We start from the raw sequence: 22822 nt of genomic DNA on the forward strand, positions 1-22822 counted from the left end.
AAAAAAAAAAAAAAATCACACCATTCCCTTCAAATGCCTGTCCAGTTCCTATTTAAATTTATTCAACCTATCAACTTCCACAACGACAGATGGAAGTTTGTTCCAGAAATTAACCACCCGCTGGCTAAAGGCGAATTTCCGCACATCTATTCTACATCTGTCCTTTCGTAATTTAAATTTATGCCCCCTTAGGTTCATAATCTGAACAAGTGGAAGGATCCCATCAGAATTCAGCGTGCTCAACCCATTCAAGGCCTTATACACCTCAATCAGATCACCACGCAGGCGCCTAGTCTCCAGCCACTGCAATTTGCAGAACTTAAGCCTCTCTTGGTAAGAGGATCCCTTCATTTCCCTCACCAATCTTGTTGCCCTTCTCTGTACACGCTCAAGTAAATCTACATCCTTCCTAAAATGAGGCCTCCAGACCTGTACGCAGTACTCAAGGCGTGGCCTGACCATTGCCTTATACAGAGGGATAATCACCTCCTTTTCCCTGCTAGCAAAATTCCTATATATCATTGACAAAACCCCATGACCTGCCCTGCCAGCCTGTCTGCATTGCTCAGAAAACTTCATATCTGTCTGCACAATTACTCCCAGGTCTTTTTCATTTTCTACCACCTTAAGTGTAGTACCACACAGTTGGTACTTTTCTCTGGGGTTACTTCTACCCATATGCAGTACTTTGCATTTGTCAAGGCTAAACTTTAGTTGCCACTTCTTAGTCCATCTGCCCAAATTATCTAGATCCTGTTGCAGTAGCACACTGCCATTACTGTCATTAACCCTTCCAATCTTTGTATCATCTGCAAACTTCGACATTAAGCCTGATATACCTTCATCAATATCATTGATAAATATACAAAACAACAGTGGACCCAACACTGAACCCTGTGGGACTCCACTAATAATATTAATCCACGAAGAGCAGCACCCATTGATTATCATCCTCTGTCTTCTCCCACTTAACCATCCTTTTATCCATTGTAGCAACTTACCCTTAATACCATTCTGCTCCAATTTGTACAATAGTCGTTCATGCGCAACAGTGTCAAAAGCTTTCCTGAAATCCAAATATATGATATCAAAATTATTTTTTGCATCCAGTTCCTTTGTAACCACATCATAATATGCTATCAAATTTGTCAGACAAGACTTTCCCTTAACAAAACCATGCTGTGTCTGAATTATTGCTGCAGTCCTGTCTAGATGATCCTGCAATACATCTTTAACCAGCGACTCCATTATTTTACCCGGAACAGAAGTTAAACTAACTAGTCTGTAATTACTCGTGTCACCCTTCAATCCCCCTTTGTGAAGGTGGCAAATGAAGTTTAACATTGACAAATGTAATGTATTACATATGAGAAATAGCAACCCCAGAGCAAAGTATCAACTCTGTGGTACTACACTGACAGTGGTAGAGAATGAAAAGGACCTGGGGGTAATTGTGCAGGCAGATATGAAGTTCTCTGAGCAGTGCAGAAGGGCTGCAAGAGTAGCTCATGGTGTCTTGTCAATGATATACAGGAATTTTTCTAGCAGGGATAAGGAGGTGATTATTCCCTTGTATAAGGCAATGGTCAGGCTACACCTTGAGTACTGTATACAGGTCTGGAAGCCTCACTTCAAGAAGGATGTAGAGCTGCTGGAATGAGTACAGAGAAGGGCAACAAGATTAGTGAACAGAACAAAGGATTGCTCTTAGGAAGAAAGGCTTAAGTTTTGCAAATTACAGTGTGTGGAAACCAGGCACCGGCAAGGTGATCTGATAGAGGTGTATAAAGCTTTGAATGGTTTGAGCATGCTCAATACCGATGGGATTCTTCCTCTTGCTCAGAATAACTAAGAGGGCATAAATTCAGATTGAGGAAAGACAGATGTAGGATAGATGTGCGGAAATTTGCCTTTAGCCAGCGGGTAGTTGGTTGGTGGAACAGACTTTCATCCCTTGTTGTGGAAGTTGATAGCTTAAATAAATTTAAGGCTCAGCTGGACAGGTATTTCGAACAAACGGAGGGGTGAAATGGAAGGATTTTTTTTTTTATTTTTTGGCTGATGCTGCATAAGTTTGCTTTCTTGCATCATATGCCTCTACTAATGCTAATGCTAACAGAAATGCAAATACAACAGAGTGTACCATCAACATCTACTACTACTTGCCCAGAATCGATTAAACAAACAGAAATTGATGACGTTTCTAAAAATTTTGCCAATTAGAAGATCCAGATATGTGGCCCAAATTTTTAATAATGAAACAAAGACTATTTAGTTGAACATCCTCCTTCTCAAATCAAATGGGATTTTCCAGGAGATAATTTAGAAAGGAAATTTTCCACTTCTTATTATAGTAGGTTACTTCCAAATGGAGAAAAAGTATTGAGATTATGGCTAGTATACTCATTTTCTAAAGATTTGGTATTTTGTTTGTATTGCAAACTTTTCGGAGATGAGAAATCAACTTAATAATGAATTTGGATGCAAATATTGGCAACATTTGTCACATATTTTAAGTAAACATAAAAAAGTGAATCTCATATCATAAATAGTAGTAGTTTTACTCAACTTTGAACGAATTTAGCAAAAAATATCACAACTGATTCTCGAGAACAGAAGTTGTATGAGACAGAAAAAAGTACTGGTATTCAGTAACTTAATGTATAATTCATGCAATACAATTTTTAGCCCAACAATCTATAGCTTTCCACGGATCATCTGAACAGTTATATGAAAATAATAATGGCAATTTTTTTGAAGTTAATAGGAACTTTCAAAATTTGATGCAGTTATGGCGGAACATTTACACGGCATTCAAAGCTCAACTTCAAAAAACATCACTCATTATTTGGGACATCAAATTCAAAATGAAATTGTTGAACTATTTTCTGATGCTATTAGCCAAAATATAATAGAAATGGTCAAAGATGGAAATCACATCAAACAAATAGCAATTATAATCCATTTCATACATCATAATAAAGAAGCAAGCACAAATGAAATCAGAAAACATTTTTTAGGCTTTTGTCCTATAGATGACAACTGGACAGGGATTGTATGAATTTATTTTAAGTCATTTATAGACTAAAATTGGACATTCAAAATCTTTGCAGATGGGGATACAATAATGCCACTAATATGAGGGGTAAATACAATGGGCTACAGCAAAAAATACTAGAAACTAACTCAAGCTTTTTATGTTCTTTGCTCAGCCCATAGTCTTAATTTAGTCATCATCAATGACGCTGCAAAAATTTCATTTGAAACCATTAATTTCTTCAGTGTAGTTCAAGTTTTTACAATTTTTTTTCTGTATCCATTTTACCATGGAGTATTTTACTTAAATATGTAAAAAAACTAACACTAAAACCATTATCTAATACGAGATGGGAAAGTCAAATCGAAACGATTAGACCTTTAAAATTACAGACCAAAGAAATATATCTTGCTTTAAAAGAAATTGCAAATGATTCAACAAAATATATGGACACAAGATTTCAGGTTAACGCATTGATATTTTGAGTAAAATTAATGTCATTAGCAAAATGCTACAGAGTCCCGATTTTACCTTGAGCTAGCTCTCGAAAATTTTAAAAAAATTAAAGATGATTTAAACGAATTTAGAACAGATGAATCATTTGAATCTATCATAAGTTGGTGCGATTCAAATCGCAGAAGGCATAGATATCGATAGTATTAGTATTAATAGATTCTGCTTTAATGTCATTATGTGAGCGATTTAAACTTTTAGAAGAATATAATGACACGTTAAAAGTTATATCGAAATTAAGTACACCAATAGTGTACTTAATTTCGATAAAAATTAAGTACACCAATAGTGAAATCCTTCACTATTGGATTAGTGAAGGATTAGTGAAATCCTTAACTAAAACTAACAGATTACTTTTACAACTAAAACTAACAGATCACTCAAATAAGAGTAGTGATACAGATGGTGTATTTCTATTCACAGAAATAAAATCTTTGCAATGTTTCTTAAATAAAAATATGACACCCAAGGATGTTTTAAATTTTATTTATAATAATTATTTAGTTGATTCATTTCCAAATATTGCTATTTCTTTAAGAATATATTTGTCATTTCTGGTAACAGTTGCTACTGCCAAATGAAGTTTTTCAAAATTAAAGAAAATAAATTACTTAAGATCCTCAATGTCTCAAGAGGAATTATCTAATTTATCAACAATTTCTATAGAAAGTTTCTATATAAATTTCTATATAAACTTTTATAGAAAGTTTCTATAAAAATTTCTATATATTAGAAGAATTAGAAGTATTAGAAGAATTAGATTTAAGTAATATAATTAAAAAGTTTGCTAGTTTAAAGGCCAGAAAAGTTACAATATTGTATTAAAAATGTTAGAAATATCTTTATAATCATAATATAAAAAATTATATTATTTTTCTTGTAACTATTCCTTATTTTTGTTATTAAAGCATTTATGTAATGAAAGGTTGTCATATGTATATAGTATCAACATCTTTCCTTTTTCCTTTTTTGTACTCATAAACAGTGACTACTATAGTGCTTCTGGGTCTAAGGGCTTAAATTTACAGTTAGGTCATTGAAGGGGTGCCGAAAAGCTGTTTGTACAAAGGTGCCTTACATATCAGCCCCAGCCATGCAGGTCAGGATTAATATCCTGCTATTGCGGGAGTCACAGGGATTCAAACTGTTATCTATCCCAGGCAGAAGATTTAACACTATTAAAGAAATTATTGGCATATTGTTGTTCCTCACTAAAGTCCTGGAAAAGCACTGGTTTACAATGCAAAGAATGATGGGGAATAAGCTATTGTAGGAAGTCCCAGGGATTCAAAACTATCTACCATCCCTACCCAGTCAGAAGATTTAACACTGATCCCAACTTGAAACTCCCAAAATTATTGCACTGATAAGGCCAAGATTTCCAAGAAAGAAGTCCTGTTACTTCAACTTCCTAGAAAGCCACTCTAAAATCTAAAATACCAGACCAATAGGTTTGTGATTTTGGAATTTAGGGTGGAAATTTTCCACCTAGAGTTGATTTGGAGAATGCAGCTGACAACCAAACCATCACTCCATAGGTAAACTGACACTGCACATATAGCATGAAGTATTTCAACACTAGTTTATGATACATATATACATGATTTCAGCAATGTCTAACATAAATTTCCAATAAGCTTTAAGAATTACAATCCTTATAAGCACAAAATACTCCACAAAAGTTTATTTTAATCAAAATTACTTTGAGAAACTTTACTTGAGGACACTATAGCAGATCTAGCCCAAAAATTCTCAAACTGATAGGAGTATAGGCTAAAGTGAAAATCGAAGTATTGATTTTAACTTTAGCCTGAACCTTCAGTAAGTTGAATCAGGAATCACACTCACAAGCCCAGCAATCCCAAAATAAACAAAATTTTTAACCAAGCAGAGATCCTAACAAAATTGAAGCTGGCAGCAACATCTAAAAAGGCAGAGTGGAGGTTAGCCTTGAGATTCTAAGTGACATGTATTACTGATCAATTGTTATAAACACATCAGTGTAGAGCAATGCTTAATCCTGTAATTAACATAATTTATATGATTTTAAAAAAATCTGACTGTTTAGGGAGGCATCAAAATACTTCGTAAAATTTTCAGTAAAGGTGAACATACTGAGATCAGCCTGAATTCAGAAACACCTTTAGCATTACATACCTTTGAAATGGAACAACCTTTAGAGTTCTAAACGTTAGGTGCACTTATAAGAAAGCACAAAACCTTGTTAAAAACAGGCCTATTTAATTTTTGGAATGGCAGCACCACCATACAACACTCAAATTTCAACAAACTGCCAACAGATGGAAGGGGAGTGTATGTTCAAGAATACTTATTAAGAATGAGGAACCTGCTTAGAAACCAAGAACACTTCCTTCTTACAAGCACTAAAGTATACAACAAAAGAGATGCAAAAATAAAACATGGTCACTCTATCAGAAGAATTTCTCCACCTTCCTCTCAGGGTGCCTTTGCCATAAGGCATGCTAATGCACTGTTGAACCCTCAGGGTATCATGGTGACTTAGCTCATCCTTTAACCACCATGTGTGACAAAATTCAATTTGATGCCAACTCTACATGCAAACTCTGGATTCCAAGGTAGGATCTCTGCAATCTTCAAATCTCAGCCAACACATGGTGCACTTGCTGACACCGGCACCCCAACTGGTATGAGCCTTACTTTCTACCCACGTTGCATGCACAGGATAAGATATCTGCAGACACTGATAATCTCCTCAGTGTGAGATATTACTTCTGCTGCTAACTCCTACCCTTGACGGGTAAAATATCTGCTGACATGGGATTATCTGACTTCAAGATTGCTCTGCTATCTCAACATGCATGGAATCCTCTCTCTCTCTCTCTCTCTCTCTCTCTCTCTCTCTCGACAACCAATGACTGCTAATCACCACTGGAATAGCATATGTGCTGGCATGCTATGCTGTGCTGTGCTCTTGTGCAGGGTTTCCTCCTGTAAGGACTCATTATTAATCTCTCACTTCAGGAGTAGGACTTTTTCTGACAGTACGGCTCCTTATACCCCATGATAAATTCACAATACGAATTTCTGTACCACTAACCCCTTCCCTGGGGTAAGAGCACTGCTGGCACTGGGACCTCTGAACCCAGTGCATGAGCAACCATCAGTTGAGCTTTCCCCATCCAGTATTCCATCCCCACTACAGCTGAAAATCTGGCAGAATTTAAGCTGATCAGAGGGAAACCATCACTTATTTTTTTTCTTCACTATATTGCTTTTCCCCTGTAGAGATCCAACCTAGCCACTCTGAACCTCCACTTTTTTTTCTTCACTACAAGATGGCTTTCCTCCTGGAAGGAAGCCCCTCTGTCTCCCATTGCCTATTTTTGCCTTGGTGAATGCTTCATGCTATCACCTTTTTTTTTTTATAACTTACTGTATACCCCACCCACTCTCCAACTTTCACCCTGATCCCTTCCACTTCCACACTTTTTTTTTTTTTTTTTTTTGGGCTAGCTCCAAAAAAAAAAAAAAAAAAAAAAAAGAAAAAGAGGCATGGACAGGGTTGGAGGGTCCTCCCATCCATGCTAAACACAATTACAAATGGCTCACCTTTTCATAGCTAGAGATGAGTGCCAGGCAGCAGTGATCAAGTTGCTGGCTGCTATTCACTGTGATCATTGCTCCCTGGCAGCTAAGAGATCAGTCATACAGATACCAATATACTTAAAATACCACACAGACTGGCTCTTTAGAGTTTTGTAACATCACAGGAGATATCATATGGCGCTGAAGGAAACATCCAGTGCTGCCTTGACCATTAATGCAGTACACAACATTCACGAATACACTGTCACAGTTGCAAGTTCTGAAATGTTATCTGGTGGTTACAGTTACCTTATGTGATGTTGGTGTTAACTATTTTTTTTGAGCTGCATAATGGAAGTTCTGAAGACTGAGCAATGTTTTGTTATTTGCCACTGTTTTTGACATGGTATAAGTGCTACAAAGACTGAGAGAAATATCAGAAGTTTTCAGAGATATGTAAATAAAACTGCAGTTTTCAGATGGCACAGGTACATTAAAGGTTCAACATTAAATGGTCAACCTGAGAATTTGTGACCACAATAACCATTCTCAAGGACTTATAAAGAAATGACTTCTAGGAGTGCATCTACAAGTTAAAATAATAAGAATCTTCAAAATAATAATCTTTGGAGATTATTATTTTGAAAAGGAGAGAGTACCAACAGACATCAGCAACAAAAATAAAAATTAAAGTACGCCCATTCCTTGAATTTAAATATTCACTGCTAGCTTGACCTATGACTTTAATGAACCAAATTCAAAAATTACAGAATTGAGTTAATCTGGACTGGGGTGGTTGAGATATTTTTGGACTTCCTTCTCATATGGCTGAATTAGGCAGCAGCTGGTGAAGGTTGCTTGACAGAAACATCCAATTTTTCTTTCATCAAATCAGAAGAAAATAGTTCTTAGAGTCAGGTGGTTTTTCATCCTATGTTAAATTATCAACCTGTGTACATCTCAGGTTGGTCATTTCATCATCTAAAATAAAAAAAATGAGGCAAATTCAAGACAAAAGTTTGGAACAGATGGAATACCTTTCAAATCTTCTGTTAAGCAAGGATAAAACTGCCTGGGGGGGGGGGGGGCATAGATCTATCCACTAAATAAGCTCTAAATCAGGATCAAACTCTGGCACAATTACATATGTTTAATCTGAACCAGATATAAAAGCTCACGAGACCAATAGTATTACCAGAAAAAATTCTCTTTCTTAAACTGGCTTGCTTCACCACAAATTCCATGATAGATGAAATTTGTGGAATAATCACAAATTTCATCTATCAAAATCTCCCATGAAATTCCACGGGAGATTTTGCAAATCTCCCATGAGCAGCAGAAAAAAAAAAAAAGCTATAGGTAGGTTTTTTAAAAATTACACAATTACATAAAAAATTTAGATGGAATTTTTTTATAAATCTGAAACAAGTGTTTCAATATAAATACTTTGGACAAGTTATATGTGACCATCAAGGTTTTTATGCATAGAAATTCTACAGTTCTGACATGAAACAGGGAGCAATGAATGCCAACCTGGAATAACCAGGCAGTATTATTAAGTTCTTTTAGCTATAATTTTAGCTTAATATTAATTAAGCAATAAAGTGTACAGTACTTTTCTTTTGCTAGTTGATACTAAGTTTTATAAAATTTCAACAACAATCTATAATCAATAAATTATGCAAATCTTAAGTCTTGTTTAATCAGGAAAATTGTGAATTACAATATAAGAGACCATCCAAGTGTCAGAATTCATGTACAGAGTTATGCAAAGCATATGTTGAAATCCACAGCTGTAAACTCCTCTAACCCTATGTAGCTGTCATAAAGTATATGACAAAAACTTTTTCATATGCTAGGAAAGAAATCAGTGTTGAGTTTACTTCAGCATAATTGTATGCTGACAATTCAATTACGCAAAAATAAACTACAAAGTGATGATACAAAAAAATGCACAGGCAGAAAATTCTGCATAATTTTAACAAAAAAAAAAAAAAAAATGTTAACCCCCAAACAGACCTGTGCTGTGTAGATTATGGAATGTTGCCTGAAATCCTTGCTGACAAATACAAACAAGTCTACAGTGTAATAATATAGCAAACCTAACCTATAATAGCACAGAGAAGAGAAGTGATAAATATTTACAAAGAAACAAAGTGATAAATATTTACATCAATTCATAGATTCAGGGGAGGGAGAAGGAGAGAGGGGTTAAACAGGTGGTTAAATCTTGTACTGCCAAATTAATTTAATGTGTTAATATACAATTTAAATCTGAGTAATTTAATAGATGGATATGGGAAAACTTTATCTAATATAGATATCCTATTAGCGAGAGCAATCATGCTTTTGTTCTCTGATAGGGATTTAAAGATTTAACTTGTATGAAGTTTGCTAAGTGTGACATTTAAATTATGACACATAGAGATCCTTAACTTTGCATATTAGTAACTACATTTAAAGTAGGTGGTAGATGACTTTCATCAACCGGTGAAATACCACCACTTTGCTTATTGGAGGCTTGAAGTGGTGAAACCCATGTTTAGTCTCTAGAGCAAAGTTTCTGGCATCCCCCTCCTCCCATACTTCTCCTTCAACCCATGCATGGTACTAAGTACTATAGGTTTTGATACCTTTTGTGTTTGGGGTTTTCATAAAAAAAAAAAAAAAAAAAGGTTGGCACATTTTAAAATCAAGAGCTCTACAGTAAGCAGTCCTTTTAGATTGAATAGTTCAACTGCTAAGAAAATTTTTTCAGATCTGTACTTCGTAGAGGAGAGCAGATTTGGGTAGACATATCTTTGGAGAATTCCTGGATCAGAGGCATGATCAAGTTTTGCCTTAGAATCCACGCCTTCTTAAGGACTGAGTTTTGAGCTTACTAATTTGAGCAGATACTAAAATAGTCACAAATAGATACCAAGATCCTTCTGACAAGAAACAGACTTTACTGATGACAAATGATTCATTTCATTATATTTTTATGTCTTGCTGTCTTGGGCTTAAGCTCACTTTGGAAATGACAATGTTATCCAAACAACTGCCTAAAATTACTGTTTTTAATTGAATAATATCACCAAAGAGGTGGATCTATTATTCATACAGACTTAATTGTTAATGTCCACCTTTGAGGAAAGAACTAGAATAGAATACTCCTTATAACTGATAGTGCTGAATTTGTCTGAATTAATTTTAAACCTGAATAACTGAGAGAGAAAAAAATTAAGAACAGAAAGGGCATTATTAATAAAGCTGCTAATAAAATTGTTAATTGTAGACTCTTCAAAGAAGTGGATATAGCACAGGCATATTATATCTGCATAAGAAATAAGGAAAATTTTGAAGAAAAGTGGAAATTAAGGGCTAAGGTACTGGCCTTAAGGATCCTCCCTTTTTCATCTTATTTATGAAAATGATCCAAAAGATTGATAAAACAGATGGCCAGACGGCATTAAAGTAGAGGAATAGGTTCAAATGTAGGAGATAGAGCTGGCCCTTTCTATTAACAACTTCTGTAGCAAGAAAAGGCTAGAAGAAATTTCATGGAAATATCCTTTCTTGGATAAAGTATACAAGAAAAATTGGAAGGATGAATCAGGGAGGTTAAAATAGGAAGAACATATCACTGAAGAAATTTAATACTGCAACTGGTCATTAGTCTTTCAGTGACACATCTAACAGAAATAATATCATCAAGCAGTATATGTGAACATTTATATTATGTGCCATTTACATTTATATTGATGTGCCACAAGATTCTGGAAATGTAGCAAAAATTCAACCATCAAACTAATAGTGAAAACAAATTGCTTAGCAATCTGAGATTCTGCTTCGAGGTTTTACCTGTGTAGTTTTAAAATTTCTTGATAAAATGGCAGTTAACAGCTTGTTAGCAGCAATGGTTGCAAGGCCTTTGGTTCTTGTAATGGCAGTAAAGAATAAATTCCTTAAAGCAGGAAATCATGGGAGAAAGAGTATGAGATTAAGCAGAAGTTAAAAGAAATCACAAAAAGGGCACAGACAGTTTACTCTCACAAAAAATTAAATTACAAACCTAAAAACAGATAGGTAAAAACTCACAGCTAAGTAAAAAACTGAGGCTACTGCTCTACTTGTACGACTGCTTGTTAGAAGCAAAATTTTTGATAGCAGGCAGTAATTTGGTACATGCAATTTGAAATTCTGGAAAATTTTGTCTGTAAAGTTTTTAAACAGAGATATATATAATGCATGTGCTTTTTGAAGAGAGAGAAGAGCAAAAAATTTAACAGCTTGTGTTTTAATTTAAACAAAGATAACAAAAATGATATTTAAATGATCAAGAGAAATGGAAAAATCATTGCATAACTCTTCTTGCCCTTTGTGCACAATTTAAAATTCATATTTGTGTAATTTAGATTCAAACTTAATTATAGGAATTCAAAACTCCTATACCCTAATGATATAATTTAATAATTTAAAAAAGGAATTTATCTTAAAGCAAAGTGTTTTGGGATAACATCTGTATAAAGAAAAGAAAAAGACTCGTCAGAAAATCTACACTGAGGTGACAACGATTATTTCTCAAAATTTAACCTGAGAGGGAAGGGTCAGTCAGATAGATATGACTGTCTCAACACATTTGTTACAGTCTACATTTAATGAAAGGGCATCCCAGTACTGTCAGGTAATTTATAATATTTGTCCTAGAATTTGACTGTTTATCATTCCGAAGTAAGCATTTTTAGAAATCAAGCAATTTTTGTGCATGGAACAAAAATGACATCACCTCCAAGCATTCCAGAACTGTATGTTTTTTTCATCTAGCTGGATGAAAAACCACAATGCACATATGCATCAAGTGGCAGCAAACATGTTATCCATATATGTAATTTAGATAACCTAAGGGAAGTGAATATTACAAAGTATATAATACACAACCATACAAGTATATCAGTAAACTAAACTGCATTTCATTGTATGTAAAGTTGTTCTTCATTCAATGTCAAATCCATTTGAAATTTTCACTTTATGTAAATACATTTTGAAAAAAAAAAAAAATTTACCTCTACATACCTTTTGCTGAAAGTAAATTATCGGAAGATATAATGTGATTTTGTTTCGGTAAAGAATCTTTACTTTCTGCACTGCGGACTGAGCTGTGCTCATCTGGAGATGTCAGAGGTGAATCTGTCCCAGTGACAGTTAAGCTGCTGCCTTGTCTCACAATACCTCTTTTTTGGTGCAGAACTCTCTCTGGGAAGAGATGGTCTAAGTCAGCTGAAACCTTTTAAATCAACTATAATTAAAATGATGGAATTCTATATCATTTTTTAATAATATTAAAAAGAAAAACTGAAATTAAAAATCAAAGTTTTTTTTTCCCTCAATTACAATACATATTTAAGTTATGAAATTTTAATTTGAAATGAAAGTTTTTTATTATTAACTCTTTTCATTGCTAGATGATATTAACTGTATAGAATCCTGATCATAGTTTAAAAATAAAGAAACTTCTGTCCTCATTTTCTATATGGGAAGCATATATAAATTTGGGAAAGAAATATTTATTGCACAAATCTCACACACAAAACAATAGTAGACATTTAAGACTAAACTACTGCACTACTTTAGTACAGTTAATGTTGATTTAACTTATCAAATCAAGTCACTGCTAAAAATGGACAAGAAAGAAATGGATTGCTGAAGCTCAATTGGTTACACAAGCATACTACACTCCAGTAGAGCAAGACAATTGTAATAGACTGCATTGAAAAATTACAGTAATTTAATCTAATTTTTCTGAAACATCCACTGTTAGAGAGAGAGAGAGAGAGATGAATGAGTGAGTGAGTGAGTGAGTGAGTGATTCTTTACAAAGTTAAACTATATTTAATAAATTAAAGTTTGAAATAAAAAAAATCAAATTTATAAATAAAAAAGTATAAACAAAGTAATATACAAAGTATATTTATTAAGATTTACCTTATTCTCTGTAGTCCCATACGTTATAACATTGGCACCCAAAGGTTCTGACCCCGGGCTCTGGCTTACATCAAAAGAGGGCCTATACATATCGTGATCAATAAAACAAGCTTCCTGCTGCCACTGCATGTCAAAAGTCATAGCTAAAGAAAAGTATGCATACTCTAAAGCAGCATATGTAAGAAGAAAGAAGATGGTAACAATGGGTGCTAGGGTATTAATCTGGCCAACTACTATGAATATTATAGTAACAATGGCAAATAAAATGAGGGAATACACTGGAACTTTATTAGGTCCTCTCTGAAAGAAAAAAAAACAAAAAAAAAACCTAGTTTATATATATATATTAAGATGAAATGCACATGCTTGATTTATATATATATATATATATATATATATATATATATATATATATATATATATATATATATATACACACACACACACACACAAAAGCAAGAAATCTAATGTGTTTATGATATAATAAATCATACCTACAAAAAAGTTAAATCACAATTTCAGAAAATTATGTACCATATATGTTGATTTGATTGGAAATATTTTTTTATAATAGAATCTGTGAGAGTAGATATAATTTTTCCCACATCAAACTTATCATCTGTACTTTATAGTCTCTTGTAGATGTCACATCAGCATTCCTGTATTTGCAGTCTATTACCTCCTTACATGGTGCCAGCAGATATAAACTGTGTGATAGCTTCACCAAGGTTTTTTCTTGGGGGGTGGGAGAGCAGAGGTCATTTAAAAAATGAACCTTCCAAGCCTTATTATCTTTTATAAATATGGTTGATCTTGCTAAACCTGAGAGTTGCAGAAGATAATTTTCCAAACTTTGAGCTGCAGTTGTGTATTTTAGTTTTTTTTTTTTTATATAAAATTTATATGTGCAATAAAGATATACTTTTGCAAAAAATCCTTGCATTTTGTTAAACAAAAATTGTGTGGTAAAGCACTCAAACATTTCAAAATCCCAATTAGTTTTGCCTTAACTGCACTTAATGTTTCACAATAAATGGTAATAAAGGAGGTTTAGCCATAAAGTAATAAAACTAATTTTTTAATAAACATTTTTGATGATAATATATATAATGCACTAAAATATACAAAATACACTAAATTATTTATTTAGTCAATATTATATAAAAATTATTATAAAATAATTATTATATTATCTTCAAAATATTCATTATATCCATTTACAGAAGTGTGGGGGATACCATTTGATATAAAATAGATATAATGGACTGGAGAATTTCATTTTATATAAAATATTTCTAGTAATAATGATTTACTTTCAAGCAGGTTATTCTTTTCTCATGTACATTTCATCTTAGTATTAACAGTGGCAAATGATGCAAGAAAGCAAGCTTATACAGCATTAGCCAAAAAAACTTCTACATCACCTGTCCATCCCCTCCAACAGTTTGTCTAGTTCTTCCTTGAATTTATTTAGGCTATCCACTTCCAAAACATCAGGCAGAAGTTTGTTACAGCAATCAGCCACCCATTGGCTAAAGGAAAACTTCTGCACATCTATTCTGTAACCATTCTTCTTCAATTTATGTCTCCTTACGTGAATAGTCTGAGCAAGAGGAAGAAACCCAGCATCGAGCTTGCTCAATCCATTCAAAGCCTTAAACACCTCATCAGGCATATTTATAATCAAGCATAATATCAAACATATTTATAATCAAGGCTGAAACTTATTACCACACTTGTATTTTCTTGGTTTTCTTTTAAAGTTTTTCTGTTTTGTCTCTAAAAAATATTATGGTTATCAACATTCTACACTCAGATAAAAGAATTATATAGCTGATATCATGAATCAAATAAAATATAACAATAATGTCTATATTATAAATGTAACCATTCACCCATTTTTTAATCTACTAATTGCATGTCTATCAGATGAAATCAAATGCAGCCCACTAGTGATAAAAACTAGTTGGTCTTATTTTTCACACAGAACAGCTTAAAAAGACAACAACAGAGTTTTCTCTGTTGTGATTAACTAAGATTACTGCAATGTTCACTACAGAAAACTACTCATCAAAAAAGCATGTAATGTAAAAGCATAAAATGCTATAATTTTATGATGGTTTATGAAAAATAATTAATTTACACAGATAAGGAAACAAGACAAAAAAAAAAAAAAAAAAAAAAAAACTTACTCCACGTCCAAGAAATCTCACAATAGGTATCACATTTTCATTTGCCATAGATTGAATGATACGTGGAGAAGCATACAAAGTCCCTAAGCACGTGGACATTGCAGAAATATACAATCCAGCCATGAGCAATACACTAATAGCTGACACCTATAATAAAGGAAAGCATTAAAACTATATTTTTACATATATAATCCACAAGGGACATAAAAAATGTTCTAGTGTGTTTGGGGTTGTTGTATGTCCTATACCTGCATACTGTATCAAATGTATCTTAAATCTCACTAATCACACTTGCAGTCATGTTTTTCTAAACTATTTGAAAGGATAACTTTCCTGCACCACTTTTAACATTACTACAGTAAAATAAAGGCATTTTGTTTTTATTATCTCTTCTCTTTTGGTCATATAGGGATTTCTATGTCCACACAGATCAAGAACTAAAATTTCCTTGATTGAATTTTCTATATTGTATTCTGTTGTCTCTTATTTTACTTGTAATAAATAAAATGAGCATATTTTCAGTGGCACCAATAATACAATACAAGGAAACTGATTTTCATGCAAATCCTCATAGTATTCAGCTAGCATTTTATTAATACTGAAATAGTATGGTAAAATGCAATATATATGTAAAATTTAACCATGTAAAATTCAACACATTGTAAATACAGTGAACCCCACTTTACCATATTAATCTGTTCCAGAGACACCATCATATCATGAAAATATTGTAATGTGAACCCAATAACATTGTTTTTTGGTAATTTGTTCCAAGACCTCTGAAGTTGAAATTTTTTTTCTTACTGCACTCTTTTCTTACTGCACTATTATCAGTTTACACAATGTTGTACATACACAAATTCAATACGGTAAATTTATATATGAGAATGGGCCTGTGGCACTGGATTCCATAACTTAACATAGAGAATACAGTCGAACCAGTGAAAATAGTAGCTAAAATAAATTTTAATACGGTAAATAGGAGCTTTCAGGATAGCGTATCCCTTCATCACCTAAATACATACATACGTGAAAATGCAAACATAACATAAAATGTTAGGAATGGAATAAACTAAAAACAGTGCATATTCAAATAACTGAAAGAGTGAACATGAGTGTACAATCACTTACTATGTCGAATCTGATTACTGTTGTTGTGATTTGGTTTTTAGGAGCATTAGCAACTAAGGCCATATTGCTCAGGGGATATGCGGTGGTCATTCCCTGACCTTTCTGCATCCTCTGTATTTGGTGGTCACAGGCTCGAACCCCGGTCTAATCAAGAAGCATGTGCTACGCACTGCTCCTGCCCACCTGGCTATGGAGGTACCAGGTGATTATTGTTGGTACACAGCACGTATATGGGCTGATTGCCAGCATTTGTCGTGCTTTAACACTACAAACTCCAAAATTGAGCGTAGTCTTGTACCTCTACCATGGTTTAAAACATTGTAACAGCTAGATATGTTTAGGGACTCTAACCACAGCCAGTTTAGCAGCAGCGAGATTGGTCGATCATCTCGCTGTCGCGGCTGGGATTGAGGTCATGTTGAGTTGACCAGAAATGCTCTGCGATTGCAGAGTGCACAGGGTCACCTAGGCGAATGGACTTATGTTCTGCGAGGCAGTCCTGGAGTCTTCTGGAACTCTCCCCCACATAGCAGCTGCCACAATCGTTGCAAGTGATCCAGTATACAATACTGCTGTGCAAAAGAGGGGCGATTGGGTGTTTTTACCCTGGAGACCAGAGATCACAAACCTCTACCAAGAAGTTGCAAGCACTTTACGTGGTACTCGCGTAGGAACCTAGAAATGTGGTCTGAGGCGCCCAAGTAATATGGGATATAAGTGGTAAATACTGTTCCACTATCATGAGGGGCGAGAGCCTCGGGCAAGCTGCAAGTTTTTGCAGTTGTAGTGCGCACTTGTCTAAGACATGGGCAGGATAGCCACAATTGGTGAGGTCAGCTTTTACCTTAGAAACCTCTGTGCATCTACCTCTGAGCTGGAATGTATCCAAGCTCGAGAGAGTAGTGGGCACGTGGCCACAGTGCTGTTCAGATGGCAAGGGGCATGCACTGACCTGTAGTTCATGAATTGACCGCAGCAAATGGGTTTCCAGTATACTGAAACAAACTGCACCACCTCCCAACGTTCTGCAACACGCTCTGGGAGGCAACTATCGACATTTCCCTTGCCACAACGAACATGGCTGCACAATGCCCTGGCTGGAAGGTGGAAAATGCGTGGACGACCTCTGACCACCGGGTAATCACCTACAGGATTACAAGAACGCTAACAAAAGTACCAATCATCAGACAATTGCAACATAGATTCATGATTGCTAAAGCAAACTGGGACCTCTTTGCGCAACAATTGGAAGCAGCTACATCTGGTGGCTCACAGGAACAGGAGACTGAATCAGACTCAGATCACCACCAAAGAACAGTTACAGAACTCATTACCAGTGTAGCTCAGATGGCAATTAGGAAGAAAAATCTCACTCCCGGCGTGGTGTCCTGGTGGAATCAGGAGATCCAGACACTCCAAAAGGAAGTCACAAAACGAAGAAAGGATTTAACAGGGGGGCACACAGGACCTGGCCGGAGAATGAGGTTGAAGTCTTGAGACAAAGGTATAGGGAAGCCAGGAACCAATACACAGATAAAATTCACAAGAGCAAAAAGAGTGCCTGGGAGCGCCTAGTGACAACAATGGGAAATGAGAGCCGCGTGGGGGGGGGGTACAAGGTAACCACTAACAAACTCCCTGTGGGGGGGGAGTTCTCACAACCACCAGAACCCCATAAGGACTACTTACAACTATGTGGGAGCAGTCCATTAACAATATTTTGGACATTTTCAAGGATGCAGTTACCCCAAAACACAGAAAAGCAGAAAACTCTATGCAAGCAAAATGAAAACTACGAGATGGAAGCTATGGGAGCAACAGAGGAACTACAAGAAGCTGCAGCACAAATCCGGCCCAAAAAATGCCCAGGCAAAGATCTACTAGAGCTGGAGATTATTAAGCAAGTTGTCCAATTAGCTCCAAACCTACTACTAAAGCTGTACAATCAATGCTTGTCAGAGGGATACTTCCCCAAAAAATGGAAATTGGTGACTGTAAAACTGAACCCCAGCAAGGACCCACAACTACTGAACTCATACTGGCCTATCGCTATCCTCACAGTCATGAGCAAACTACTGGAGTGACGACTACACAAGCGGATTCAACACTACTACTCTGCTGCCAACCTGGAATCACCCAATCAGTTTGGCTTTAGGCCTAGACTATCAACTGTGGATGCCATGAGGAACCTTCTGGTTGCTGTTGAGGAATGCCAGTAAAAATACTTCCTAGCCATAGCAGTGGACTTTTCTGGGGCATTCGACTCCCTTTGGTGGCATGGCCGAGCGTCCTGGGCAGACTCCGACAAGCGAAAATCCCAGCCAATTTATACAACGGCATTAAAACTTACCTCTCCCAACAAGCTATAGAAGTAGTGACATCATACCACCGAATCACCAGAACAGTACACAGAGGATGCCTGCAGGGGTCTGTCCTAGGCCCCCTGCTCTAGAACATAGTCTTCGACAAGTTCCTGCACATTAATCTTGGGGAAGTGCACTGACAGGCCTTCGCTGATGATTTAATCCTTACAGTGACTGCAGACTCAAGAGCTCAGCTGGAGGACCAAGCAAACAACACCCTAAAAAATCCTACAGAAGTGGGCAGAGGACAACTTTCTCCAAATATCAACAGAGAAAACCAAATCAATCCTACTGAAAGGAATTCTCAATGTCAGAAGGCCACCCCAAATAAAAATAAATGGAACCACAATCAACTTTGCCACTGAAATGAAATACCTTGGTGTCGTTTTTGACACAAGGCTTTCATTCCAGTCCCACCTCAAACAAGTCAGGAACAAAATAAGGAAATATTCTGCCATGGTTGCAAAGATCACGCACTGCGACTGGGGCCTCAAAAAACACGTCCTGACGTTGTATTACAAGACCACTTTTATTCCAATGATCACCTACGTGGCTGCTATTTAGTATCACAAGACAACTATGGTCGTCAATAGAAGAACACTAGAATCAGCCCATTGGTCAATCTTACTCACAGTGACTCGAGCCTGCAACACAGTTGGCACAGAGGCCGTTCGGGTGCTGGTCGGTGTCCTCCCATTGGACCTGGAGGCAGTCCGGCGCAGCCTAATTTACTACTATTCCAAAGGGATCCCTATCACATTCCAAGGATATACAATCGAACCAACAAACAGAAAGAGCATGGAAAAACTGCAACTACAAAAACACCTCCAACAAGAATGGTAGAACAGGTGGATGGCCTACACCAAGGGGGAGGTCACAAGGAAATTTTTACCATACGTTGACAAGGTCTACCCAAAATCACCGACTTGGCTTCAGCTGGGACAAGCACTCACCTTTCTACTAATGGGCCCTTCAATGACAAGCTCACCATACTAGGGCTCCTTGTTGACCCACTCTGCACCTGCGGAGATGTTGAGAGCTGGTCACATCTTATGTATCAATGTCCGAGGTATGAAGGTCTGCAGGGATTATTCAACACAAGATTGACGTACATCCTACAGGACTGGGAGCATCACCTTTTGGACTTGCACGATGAATACAAAATCCTCACAAAATAGGTTTCTAGAAGTGGGCTCACGTGCCTAGCTAAGACATCCAGAAAAGAAAATGCCTTGTTCGATTCCAATTCTAAAGTGAACTGGATGAAGGGGAATAGGGGGTTGAGGTATTGTAATAGCTGTGAATCCGAACCTCGGGTGGTGATGATGATGAAGATATCATCTAAATACCTGCACCAGATGGTGACTGAAGCCAGCAGGTTCAGGAATATGCACTCCTCCAACTCCTCTATCACGATGTTGGCAATGACTACACTGACAGGGGTACCATAGCTGTTCGGTATATTTGTTTGTAGAGTCAACAAATGTGACGACACTGCCTGATAAGCACAGGTTAAGGATGGAACCGATATTATTATTATTAATAGCCATATGGTGCAAGGAAGCCTGAGGCTTATGCTGCACCACAAAAAAAAAAAAAGTAGTAGTAGTAGTGGCATGTGATACAAGAAAGCAAGTGTATGAGCTTATTTCATTTATTTATTTATTTTTTTTTTTTTTATGTAAACGCCAAACACGAGAGGTGTTAGAACCTATAGTACTTAGTACCGTGCTTGGGTTGGAGGTTGAGAAGACAAAAGAAGATATTTGTTAACATTGGACTTAAACTTCTGTAGACTATAATTTTCAGGAATTACATATGAAGGAAGGTTGTTCCAGAAAACGGCAGCTGAATGAATAAACGAGGAAGATGAAAAGTTGGTTCTGTGAGTTTGAAGTTGGACAGTAAATGGATGTTGGCTGGTGGCGGCACGTATTCAGACTGTTTTGATAGAGACAGCAGGAATTATAGAAGCTAATTCAGAAGAACAGTGCCATGGAAGTATCTGTAGAAGCGGCATGCACAGAAACAGTACGTCTATAAGACAGCAAGTGCAGAGACTGTTAGAGATGAGTCATTAATTAACCTAACTGCCCTCTTCTGAATGGAATCAAGAAGCCTGAGAGAGGTTTTGGGGCCACCACCCCAGATGTGGAAACAATATTCCATGGCAGGGCGGATTTGCAATTTATACAAAGTGAGCAGCTGTTTGGAACAAAAGGAGCGAAAGAGAAAACCAAGTTTTTTAGATGCAGAAGAGGCAATATTTGTAATGTGCTTGTGCCAAAAGAGATTAGAAGTCAGGGTAATCCCCAAAAGAGATATATCATTTTGCCTAGAAATCGGAGTGTCACTAAAGATAAGCATAGGAGCAGAAAAATCCTTTTTGCGAGATATAAGACAAGACTGAGTTTTAGAAGGGTTGAAATCAACTAAGTTGTCTTTGCCCCACTGGAGAGGCGCCTCCATAGCCAGGTGGGAAGGAGCACCAGTGCGTAGCACACTCTTCTTGATTAGACCGGGGTTCGAGCCCGTCACCACCAAATATGGAGAATGCGGAAAGGTCAGGGAATGACCACCGCATATCCCGGAGCAATATGGCCTTAGTTGTTAATGCTCCTAAAAACGAAATAACAAACAAACAAACAAACAAACCCCACTGGAGAATTACCTGAAGATTGGCATTTAAGGAATTAGTAGCAGATTTTCAAGAAGTTGAACCTGATTGAGCAGGACAAGGTTTCTCAAAATGGTAAGTGGAATGTGCTATCATCGGCAAAATGTGCTATCATCGGCAAAACTATGGATAGGATTTCCAGTCGATGGAAGAAAGTCATTAATATACAAGAGGAAAAGAATGGGGGAAAGAACTGAACCTTGGGGGACACCAGCATTAGTGGAGAAATTAGAAGACAGAGAGAAAACTGGATAACCAATTACTAAAAACAGTTGGCAAACCATAAGATGGAAGTTTGTGTAAAAGACCTTGATGCCAAACATGATCGAAAGCCTTTGAGATGTCAAGAGCAACTACTTGTGTTTCACCGAACCTTTCCATTGAATTAGTCCATAAATGGGTAACATAAGCCAGAATATCACCAGTGGATCAACACTGATGGAATCCATACTGGCGATCGTTGATCAGACGGAAGGTTTCTAGGTAGTTTAAAATTTGGCGGTTAATTGATTTCTCCATTACTTTAGAAAGAGTAGAAGTAATTGCAATGGGACGATAATTGGATGGGAGGAATTTGTCACCCTTTTTAGGAACTGGCTGGATATGAGCAAATTTCCAAGCAGAAGGAAAAACACCTTTGGAATAAGAAAGTGAAAAAGGCGGCAAAGAATAGGAGTAAGTTCAGGAGCACAGGTTTTGAGAACAAGTGGAGAAATACCATCGGGACCTACAGCTTTCTTAGCATCAAGATTCGTCAAAATCCTTTTCATGGAAGACCACAGGAACCACTGAATGGAGCATTTTGGGAATAGTGGGAGATGTTTTACCAAGATCGTTAATGCACAAGTTGAAAAAAAATGGGATGCTAGCAGGTCAGCTTTATCCTTGGTTGAAGTGACAACAGAACCATCTTGTTTGGACAGAGGTGGGAGTAGAGATGGGCAAAAGTTGTGGCCAATAGCTTTGGCAAGAGACCAGAATGCTCGGCTACCATTAGGGTAAGAAGCACGTTTTCTACTCTTAGCCTGTTCAAACTCTAGTTTGGACTGGTTAATAACTGCTTTACAAATGTTTCAAGCTTTGGTGTAGGCAGAAAATGAAACTGAAGAATTAGAAACAAGCCAATTACGATATGCAACATTCTTCTCTTGAACAGCCTTAGCACATTCACTGGAAAACCAAGGTTTAGATAAAGGGCAAGATTTTAAAGTGGAGTGTGGGATAAAGGATTCCATTCCTGCAAGAATAATTTCACTGACACGATCTGAGCAAACGTTGACATCAGAACTTATGAAACAGTAATCTGACCAAGGAAAAGAAGAAAAGAAGTCTCGCAGGTCATCCCATTTTGCATTCTTGTAATGCCAAACAACACGAG

General features: G+C 36.4%; 1 protein-coding gene across 1 annotated transcript in view; it reads right to left on the reverse strand.

The window, feature by feature from the left end:
* LOC150077062 (solute carrier family 12 member 8) overlaps positions 1–22822 on the reverse strand; it is a 179950-nt gene that overhangs the window by 25023 nt on the left and 132105 nt on the right. The window contains exons 9-11 of the mRNA XM_090386023.1: positions 15274–15420; positions 13082–13381; positions 12173–12383 (exon numbers count right to left, since the gene is read on the reverse strand). Coding sequence (XP_090242149.1) covers positions 12173–12383; positions 13082–13381; positions 15274–15420 — 658 coding nt within the window. The remainder of the gene's footprint in view (positions 1–12172; positions 12384–13081; positions 13382–15273; positions 15421–22822) is intronic.

The sequence above is a fragment of the Mastigoproctus giganteus genome, chromosome 12 (genome assembly GCF_048544385.1).
Source record: "Mastigoproctus giganteus isolate SK-2022 chromosome 12, ASM4854438v1, whole genome shotgun sequence".
Lineage (NCBI taxonomy): Eukaryota > Metazoa > Arthropoda > Arachnida > Uropygi > Thelyphonidae > Mastigoproctus > Mastigoproctus giganteus.